Raw genomic sequence first — 10,798 nt, 5'->3', positions numbered from 1 at the left:
AATTAACCATTACAAAATAGAGTACTTTCTAAGTGAGGGGAAATAGGCTCCAATTAATCAAACATAGGTTTTAAAAGTGATGTTAGGATGATGTTGAGGTCTCTTCACAAAGGAGGTTTCTGAAATGGTGGTTTAACAGAGAGAAGCCCTTTTCTAAACCAAAAAAAAATCATACGACATTGGGAAACTGGAGATAGGAGGACCCAAAATCTTTTTAGGGGTTGATGTGATCTTGAGTCCCGAACTGAGCTCCTTCCACTATCTCAGCCTCAGGTGCAGAGCTCACCAGACCCAGCAGCCTTTCAGTTAAAGGAAGATCTCTTTACAAGGCTGTGGGAGTTGGAAAGATGTTGTTGTTACATTTGTACCCCGCGCTTTCCCACTCATGGCAGGCTCAATGCGGCTTACATAGGGCAATGGAGGGTTAAGTGACTTGCCCAGAGTCACAAGGAGCTGCCTGTGCCTGAAGTGGGAATCCAACTCAGTTCCTCAGTTCCCCAGGACCAAAGTCCACCACCCTAACCACTAGGCCACTCCTCCACTGTGTGACTAGTAGAGGAAGAGCAGCTTTAGAAGTGGCTCCGGCATCCCAACAGATACTTTCAGGGGCTTTGGAGGGACAATATAAGTAGAATTTCTCCACAGGAGGCAGTTTCTGTGCCTTCCTCTTTATAAGTTTGACCTGTAGTTGTCACATTGGAGGTGATATGGAAAGCTATAGCCAATTTAGCCAGTGTCCTGGTCCTCTAGGTAAGAACTTTGACAAAGACTTGTGAACAGTAGTTCATTGAAGACAAAAAAAGAAATGCTAAGGAAGTGGAGAAAGTTGCTTCCTGAATGATCAAACTGGAAAAAGAAACTGTTGATTTAAAATCAGTGCAGTCTGTAATGATGAATGATTTAACAAATCTTAGAGGAAAGAGAGAGAATTTGGAGAATGTGGCTAAAGCTGGAAATTTGCCTTTGTTGAACTCTCTCTCTATCACTATTTTTCCAAGTGATATGCTGCTTAAATATAAGAAGGAAGTGTTGGGGCTATCTATCTGAAGCTAATATTCTAACATGTGCTAAAGTATATTATCTGCCTTCTAAAAGGCAATCTCTCCAAGAGCATCAGGAGAATGCTGTTTTTGGGGGGGGGGGGGGGGGGGGGGTCTTGATGTAAGAGACTTAACTGGACTTCTGTAAAGTTCTGTCTAAGTTCATGGAATTCACTACTCTTACAGTTATTTTTTCCTTAATTTCTGATAGGAATTGGTTTTTGAAAATGTATTTTAAAAATCACCAAAAGATGTTTATTGTAAAGTATGGAACTTTCCAGATGCATCCAGGGAGATTAAAAAAAAAAAAAAAAAAGACATAAGCAGTTCCTATTCTTGCATCCTAGGGGTTTCAACTGGGGAATTTGTTTTTCTCGAAGTTCCCCTGTAAACGCACTGTTAAAATTTTGGACTGTCTCAATTGTCAGCTTTTCTGGCCTCCAGAAGGATAATTGCTAGGGGTCCTGAGGCAGCTTCAGTTAAGGCCACCACTTGAGACTCTCTTTTATAAGTATGCCTGAACTGTTGGATGGAAGCACATTTCTTTTTTCTTTAGTACTTGCAGTTGTTTATTTCTTAGGGCTCCTTTTACAAAGTGGCATTACTGATTGAATGTGCAGAAGCCAATGGGAATTGAATGAGCTTCTTCGCGTTCAGCGCACCACTAATTGGTTGTGTCACTTTGTAAAAGGAGCCCTTAATGTATTTTCCCCTGTAATTTTATATCCTCAATATCATGAACTATAAGGAATTAGAGGAATGTTGCCAATAGAAATACTTTTTTATCATCTTTTGCTCGCGTTAATTTCTATTTCTGGACAAGTCTGTTTGCTTGATTTGTAATTTTGAAATTGCACAAAAGAGAGAAAAATATTTTATTTTTTTCAGACATAATGAATGACAGCAGAGGTAAAAACTTCTCAGTAAGTATCAGGAAAGCTTTGTTTTCACATCTGTACAACTGAGAAAAGACAAAATTAAGGAATTGAGTTCTGAGCTCTGGGAAAGCTGTTCCATCCCTGTGATGTGTGATGACATTACCCACATGTGCCTGACTCAGGGTTCCTTTTACTAAGCTGTTCGAAAAAATGGCTTTTAAAAAAAAAACATTTGTTGAATATGTGGCCATTGAAAACAAAATGACCATGGGAGCGCTTACTGCTCCTGTGTTATGGGTGTACTACCTAGTTAGAATGCTGGTAATGTTAGCACTCTAGCTGTTTAGCACATCCATGCTCATTCTCTGCCCCAACACGCCCCATCCCAATAATTCTTTTAAAGATGCACAAATGCACAGCCGGCATTAAGCCATTTTTGCTGCATTAGGCAAGAGTTCGAGCCTAACATGGCTTAGTAAAAGGGTCCCTCAAGTTCTCCTTGGTGGCTGAAAATAAATCAATATTTCTATTACAAATACAAAATAAGTACATATGTATTTTATTTTCAGTAGAAATGTATATTATGGAAATATTTATAAACAAGTGTTACACCAAATCTGGCTGTAATATATAAATAACCAAGTTCTGAAAGTTACACACTTTTGTATTTCAGAAAATGTAATATCTCTCCATCCAAAGAGAAAACACCTTATACTATTAACCAGTGATCTAATGGATACACTTTGTTGTTCTGTCATTGAAGTACTTGGAAATTTAAGAAGATAAGCAAACAAATATCTGACCATAAATATAACCACAGATCATTTACACTAAGAATGGCTGGCAAAGCAACAAACTACGATTAGACAAAAAAAAAAGTAAAGTCTTTCCCTACTCCATGAAGACAAAATAGACTAGAGTTATTTGAAACCCTTGAACTCCATTAGTAAAACTAAATCACAGTTTTCTTCTTTCAGTTAATGTGGCTGCAAATAGTGTGCTGAAATCAGTTACATGTGTTCTTTAAAAAACAAATGTGCTCTGTGACAGACATTACATCTCCAGACTCTGGCAATTATATTGCCACTTTTGAGTTATTTTAGTTTCCTTTCCAAATTTTCTCCACAGAAAAAAAGTATTTCCTCCAAAGGAAGATAACAGTTTTGGAAGAAAAATAAAGATACTGAAGCAGGTGGAAAAGGGATGATTTCAGTCCAAGTGTTTTATTTCGGTCATCTGTATGTTCCAGACAAACCAATACAAGGATACCACATTTCTGTATTAGGAGTTATACAAATGCTAGTTGAAGAGGAAAGCCTTCAGTCTTTTCGTACTCGTCTTTTACGTATTGATTTTGTTGGTCCATCTCCAGAACCTGGGCTTTCATCAGCTTCTTTCATCTGCAAATACATTCCAGAAAACTCCAGTATTACAATTACATAGTTTTGTTTTCAAGTAGGTTTGGATTTTGATGTTCGTATAACATTTTGCATACCTCACCAGTATAAAAATGAATTAAATGCTTTTCTCAAATTAGATGTCTTAAAATCAATGCATATGTTTAGAACCTGATAATTTTCTTTCCTTTAGTCACAGCAGATGAATCCAGAGACTTGTATTCTCTATCTCCAGCAGGCGGATGGATGGTCTTTCACAAGCTCTTGGTCTCATCTATTCGCAGCTCCTGTTCTGGGTCTCTCAGTTCAGTAGAACTTTTAGAGAACAAGCCAGAAATCTCCAAAGGCTTCTTCAACATATAGGCATTATGGAACAGCAGCAGCATGAATTCGGGGGCCAAAAGAAAAGTTAGAAGACCCCACCCACCCTGAAGAAACCCCCAGAGCAGCTGAGATATGTGTAAGGACCTCTGAAGCAGTGCCGGGTAAAGGAGCCACTGACATAAGTACATAAGTAGTGCCATACTGGGAAAGACCAAAGGTCCATCTAGCCCAGCATCCTGTCACCGACAGTGGCCAATCCAGGTCAAGGGCACCTGGCACGCTCCCTAAACGTAAAAACATTCCAGACAAGTTATACCTAAAAATGCGGAATTTTTCCAAGTCCATTTAATAGCGGTCTATGGACTTGTCCTTTAGGAATCTATCTAACCCCTTTTTAAACTCCGTCAAGCTAACCGCCCGTACCACGTTCTCCGGCAACGAATTCCAGAGTCTAATTACACGTTGGGTGAAGAAAAATTTTCTCCGATTCGTTTTAAATTTACCACACTGTAGCTTCAACTCATGCCCTCTAGTCCTAGTATTTTTGGATAGCGTGAACAGTCGCTTCACATCCACCCGATCCATTCCACTCATTATTTTATACACTTCTATCATATCTCCCCTCAGCCGTCTCTTCTCCAAGCTGAAAAGCCCTAGCCTTCTCAGCCTCTCTTCATAGGAAAGTCGTCCCATCCCCACTATCATTTTCGTCGCCCTTCGCTGTACCTTTTCCAATTCTACTATATCTTTTTTGAGATACGGAGACCAGTACTGAACACAATACTCCAGGTGCGGTCGCACCATGGAGCGATACAACGGCATTATAACATCCGCACACCTGGACTCCATACCCTTCCTAATAACACCCAACATTCTATTCGCTTTCCTAGCCGCAGCAGCACACTGAGCAGAAGGTTTCAGCGTATCATCGACGACGACACCCAGATCCCTTTCTTGATCCGTAACTCCTAACGCGGAACCTTGCAAGACGTAGCTATAATTCGGGTTCCTCTTACCCACATGCATCACTTTGCACTTGTCAACATTGAACTTCATCTGCCACTTGCACGCCCATTCTCCCAGTCTCGCAAGGTCCTCCTGTAATCGTTCACATTCCTCCTGCGACTTGACGACCCTGAATAATTTTGTGTCATCGGCGAATTTAATTACCTCACTAGTTATTCCCATCTCTAGGTCATTTATAAATACATTAAAAAGCAACGGACCCAGCACAGACCCCTGCGGGACCCCACTAACTACCCTCCTCCACTGAGAATACTGGCCACGCAATCCTACTCTCTGCTTCCTATCTTTCAACCAGTTCTTAATCCATAATAGTACCCTACCTCCGATTCCATGACTCTGCAATTTCTTCAGGAGTCTTTCGTGCGGCACTTTGTCAAACGCCTTCTGAAAATCCAGATATACAATATCAACCGGCTCCCCATTGTCCACATGTTTGCTTACCCCCTCAAAAAAATGCATTAGATTGGTGAGGCAAGACTTCCCTTCACTAAATCCGTGCTGACTTTGTCTCATCAGTCCATGTTTTTGTATATGCTCTGCAATTTTATTCTTAATAATAGCCTCCACCATCTTGCCCGGCACCGACGTCAGACTCACCGGTCTATAATTTCCCGGATCTCCTCTGGAACCCTTCTTAAAAATCGGAGTAACATTGGCTACCCTCCAGTCTTCCGGTATTACACTCGATTTTAGGGACAGATTGCATATTTCTAACAGTAGCTCCGCAAGTTCATTTTTTAGTTCTATTAATACTCTGGGATGAATACCATCAGGTCCCGGTGATTTACTACTCTTCAGCTTGCTGAACTGACCCATTACATCCTCCAAGGTTACAGAGAATTTGTTTAGTTTCTCCGACTCCCCCGCTTCAAATATTCTTTCCGGCACCGGTGTCCCCCCCAAATCCTCCTCGGTGAAGACCGAAGCAAAGAATTCATTTAATTTCTCCGCTACGACTTTGTCCTCCTTGATCGCCCCTTTAACACCATTTTCGTCCAGCGGCCCAACCGACTCTTTGGCCGGTTTCCTGCTTTTAATGTATCTAAAAAAATTTTTACTATGTATTTTTGCTTCCAACGCTAATTTCTTCTCAAAGTCCTTTTTTGCCCTCCTTATCTCCGCTTTGCATTTGGCTTGGCATTCCTTATGATCTATCCTGTTACTTTCAGTTGGTTCTCTTCTCCACTTTCTGAAGGATTGTTTTTTGGCTCTAATGATTTCCTTTATCTTACTGTTTAGCCACGCCGGCTGACGTTTAGTCTTTTTTCCCTTTTTTCTAATACGTGGAATATATTTGTCCTGAACCTCCAGGATGGTGTTTTTAAACAGCATCCACGCCTGATGCAAGTTTTTTACTCTGCGAGCTGCTCCTTTCAGTCTTTTTTTCACCATTTTTCTCATTTTGTCGTAATCACCTTTTCTATAGTTAAACGCTAGCGTACTTGATTTCCTAGTTTCACTTCCTTCAATGCCAATATCAAAACCGATCATATTATGATCACTGTTATCAAGCGGCCCTCGTATCGTTACCCCCTGCACTAGATCATGAGCACCACTAAGGACTAAGTCTAGTATTTTTCCTTCTCTTGTCGGCTCCTGAACTAGCTGTTCCATGAAGCTGTCCTTGATTTCATCAAGAAATCTTATGTCCCTTGCGTGTACAGATGTTACATTAACCCAGTCTATATGCGGGTAATTGAAATCCCCCATTATTATTGTGTTGCCCAGTTTGTTTGCGTCCCTGATTTCCTTTAACATTTCCGCATCCGTCTGTTCGTCCTGGCCAGGCGGACGGTAGTACACTCCTATCACTATCCTTTTCCCCTTTGCACATGGAATTTCAATCCACTGCTCCCGAATCGTGCTGCTGTTAAAAAGGTTGCTGATCACTTTCGGCCACATGAGGAGAATGAGCCCGAATCTCTACCACAACGGAAACTAATGAGGCCTCCCCAAACATAGCCCTCTTTGCCAGAGAAGAGCCTGCACAGCCACTTTGACACTGCCCCAATGCTGCTCTCCACTTCCCACAGTGGGAACAGCTTTTAAGAACTTCGGCAGCCATTGTAAAGAAAACAAAAGTAAAACTGTAACTGACCCAAAGGTGAAAGAAAATATAAACATACACTCACCCTGGGAGAGCCAGCCGTTAAAAGAGACCTGCCTGTGCGCCAAGGCTGTGGGCTTTAAAGACTTATGCCCCAATTTTTTTCCCATTGAGGAAGGAGAATGAAGGAAGGGCTAGAGAGGGAAGAAGGGTGGGAGAGGGACCTGGGGGTGACCAGGAGGCATATTTTCAAAGCACTTTGGGAGGCTAAGTTCCATAGGTTTCTATGGAACTTTGGGAGGCTAAGTGCTTTGAAAATGAGCCTCTAAGTATACCCCCTAAAGCCAGCACTGCTCAGCCGTGCACCCCCAAAGCTCTACTGAACTGAGAGACCAAGAACAGGAACTGCCAATAGATGAGACCAGGAGCTTGTGAGAGACCATCCATCTGCCTCCTGGAGATAGAGAATACAAGTTTCTGGATTCATCTGCTGCTGATGCTAAGGAATCACCATTTGTGTTTAGGTCTATTTTTGATTTAGGTCATGACTGGGTTTCTGAAAATTGAATTCAGCTACAGAACAATTAAAACCTAAACATATGGAGGTTGATATTCAAAGCAATTTATCTGGCCAGAAATGGCTCCTGGCAGGTTAAATTGCTTATTTGAAGTATCTGCTTATATTCAGTGGCACTTAACCAGTTAGTCCTGCTGAATATCACCATAGACTGCTAAAGCCAGCTATTTTGTGGGTGGTCTAGGGGCAGAGCCTGCACTTGGTTACGTGCCAATATTTAGCACTTAACTATCTAAGTTTAGCGGTTAAATCGGACTGCATAAAAGACAGTCCTATCTTCGTTTTGTTGCTTATGCGGTAAAGTACTGAATATCACATTTAACTGCAAAAGAGATAGCCAGTCGCATAAACCAGGATATTCAATGCCAGTGCCCGAACATGGTCCGGCACTGAATATCCAGGAATAATGCCAGCAGCAGCTAAAAAAAACAAACAAAAAACATTCACCGCCACCGGCTGAATATCGACTCCTGACTGTTTTGTTCCAATAAGATTAATGCAGCTCTGGAATGCATTCTGTAGTCAATTTACCATGGGACTGGTATTTAACCACAGCAGTCAGCAGTCAAGTAAAATGTTGACTACTGCAATTAAAATGAAACAAGATAATTCTGTGGGGGAGGGGGTGGGGAGTTATCAAACTGCGTTAGAGCTTTGTCACATTATTTGCGCCTTAAAACAACTTAAAAAGGTCCCAATGCTGCGTGACCTTTTTTTTTTTTTTTTTTTAACCATGGTGATATTTAGGTTATAATGAGTTACACACTGATGAGATACAAACATGCAAATGCATGTAAAGCAGCTCTTACTATGTAAAAACCATACAATGATTTGCGGTGTGCCTTGGGTGAACACTCCAAGTCGCAGTATGGGCAGAAAATCACAGTAAAATAACTTGAGCCAAAAGCTGGGGTTGTTTTACTGTTCTGGGAGCATCAGGCGACCAAGCTTTGGCCTGATGCTCCCAGGTCAGAGACTGCAAGACCTGTGCCATTCCCACTATCTACGCTTCTCCATTGAGAATACTGACCATTTAACCCTACTCTTTGTTTTCTAACTTTTAACCAGCTTTTAATCCACAATAGGACACTACGTCCTATCCCATGATTCTCCAATTTCCTCTGGAGTCTTTCATGAGTTACTTTGTCAAACGCCTTTTGAAAATCCAGATACACAGTATCGACCAGCTCACCTTTATGCACAAGTTTGTTCACCTCTTCAAAGAAATGTAATAGATTGGTGAGGCAAGATTTCCCTTCACTAAATCCATGTTGGCTTTGTCTCATGAATCCATGCTTTTTGAATATGCTCTGTAATTTTGTTCTTTATAATAGTCTCTACCATTTTGCCCGGCACAGACATCAGGCCCACCGGTCTGTAATTTCCTGGATCTCCTCTGGAACCTTTAAAAAAAAAAAAAAATCGGCGGTACATTGGCCACCCTCCAATCTTCCGGAACCATGCTTGATTTTAAAGATAAACTACATATTACTATTAATAGTTCTGCAAGTTCATTTTTCAATTCTATCAGTACTCTGGAATGAATACCATCCGGTCCAGGAGAATTGCTACTCTTCAATTTGTCAAATTGCGCCTTTACATCCTCAAGGTTTATAGAGATTTCATTCAGTTTCTCTGACTTATCAGCTTTGAATACCATTTCTGGCACCGGTATCTCTCCCAAATCTTCCACGGTGAAGACCAAAGCAAAGAATTTATTTAATCTCTTCACTATGGCTTTGTCTTCCCTGCTCGCCCCTTTTACCCCTCGGTCATATAGCGGTCCAACCAATTCGTTTGCAAGCTTCTTCTTTTAATATACCTTAAAAAAATGTTTACTATGTGTTTTTGCCTCCAACACAATCTTTTTTTCAAAGTCTCTCTTTGTCTTCATTATCAGCACTTTGCATTTGACTTGACATTCCTTATGCTGTTTCTTATTATTTTCAGTTGGTTCCTTCTTCCATTTTCTGAAGGATTTTCTTTTAGCTCTAATAGCTTCCTTCACCTCACTTTTAACCATGCCAGATGTCATTTGGTCTTCCTTTCTCCTTTTTTAATACACAGAATATATTTGGACTGGGCTTCCAGGATGGTATTTTTGAACAGCATTCACACCTGATGTAAATTTTTGACCTTTGCAGCTGCTCCTCTAGTTTTTTTTTCACCGTTCTTCTCATTTTATCATAGTTTCCTTTTTGAAATTTCCTGTGTGTACTTATTCCAAAGCTGATAACAGTTATAGTAATATGATCAGATTTGATATCACGTGGCTCCAGCACCATTACCTCCTGTACCAGATCACGCACTCCACTAAGGACTAGATCTAGAATTTTTCTCTCTTGTTGGCTCCTGTACCAGCTGCTCCATAAATCAGTCCTTGCTTTCCTCAAGGAATTTTACCTCCCTAGCATGTCCTGATGTTACATTTACCCAGTCAATTATTATTGTGTTGCTCAGTTTGTTAGCCTCCCTAATTTCTGATAACATTTCTACATCCGTCTGTTCATTCTGGCCAGGTGGACGGTAGTACACTTCTATCACTATCCTTTTCCCCTTTATACATGGAATTTCAATCCATAGGGATTCCAAGATGTGTTTTGTTTCCTGCAGAATTTTCAATCTATTTGATTCAAGGCCCTCCTTAACATACAATGCTACCCTTCCATCAATTCGATCCACCCCATCACTATGATAGGATTCTGGACTGGTCTGATAGGACTAAAGGAAAGAAAGTTAGCAGGAGAGAGATAATTTTTTCTTCTTTAGCATACTCAGACCAGTCCAATCCAATGGGATGTAGTAAAGCACTGTCCCCAACATAGGGCAGGTAAAGAGCAGGGCTGTTAGCCCATCATCCATCTGCTTAGGAGACAGAAAAATACTGAACATTCTATGCTGCACGATACCCTTAAGGGGAGAATCAGTTGAGACCTATTTTCATTCTGTCTCCATCTGCTGGTAGATGAACATAACTCATTGGTCTGGACTAGTCTGATAGGATGCTGAGGAAACCACACGTTGCTGACTTCCATAGTAACTCAAGATGTGGTAAAAGCTCACTTTTTACCAAACCTTAATAACTAGCCCCCCTCAGGTGCTGAATATATCCAGTTTTAGTATCAACCTAGATATATTTTAGTACAAATTTAAAAAACAATCAATCATTTTCCTCATTGGGAAAGTAATTAGCCTGATTGAAACTGCCCTCCTCAAATACGTATAAAGTACAAGCAAGTTCCATACATGGGAGGAGGGAGGCAGAAATGGGGACCAAGGACCCCACCTCAGATATGGAGGCCAAACGCCTCGTCTTCTGAGCTGGCTCCTCGGCAGGGGTATGCAAAACTTGTCCCAAGTACCCCCCCTCCAAAAGAAGCCACATGAAGAGGCTGGGACTGAGGCAAGGCCCATTTTAACAAATAGGCCTGGTGCAAGAGAAGCACGAACTCCAGGGAAAAAATTTCAGCAGGACCTTCAGTCCTGCAGCCAGCCCCGGAGGAGCCCAC

At 41.2% G+C, this 10,798-nt stretch overlaps 1 protein-coding gene across 1 annotated transcript in view; it reads right to left on the bottom strand.

The window, feature by feature from the left end:
• Nucleotides 1–2,513: 2,513 nt before the first annotated feature.
• Nucleotides 2,514–10,798, bottom strand: part of CLGN (calmegin) — a 350,951-nt gene continuing 342,666 nt past the window's right edge. The window contains exon 15 of the mRNA XM_030191707.1: nucleotides 2,514–3,318. Within this exon, the coding sequence (XP_030047567.1) occupies nucleotides 3,238–3,318 (81 nt within the window). The 3' untranslated portion in view covers nucleotides 2,514–3,237. The remainder of the gene's footprint in view (nucleotides 3,319–10,798) is intronic.

This window comes from Microcaecilia unicolor, chromosome 2 (assembly GCF_901765095.1).
Source record: "Microcaecilia unicolor chromosome 2, aMicUni1.1, whole genome shotgun sequence".
In the NCBI taxonomy this organism is placed as follows: domain Eukaryota; kingdom Metazoa; phylum Chordata; class Amphibia; order Gymnophiona; family Siphonopidae; genus Microcaecilia; species Microcaecilia unicolor.
Note: the sequence above shows the minus strand (reverse complement) of the source record. Positions and strands in the feature narration are given on the sequence as shown.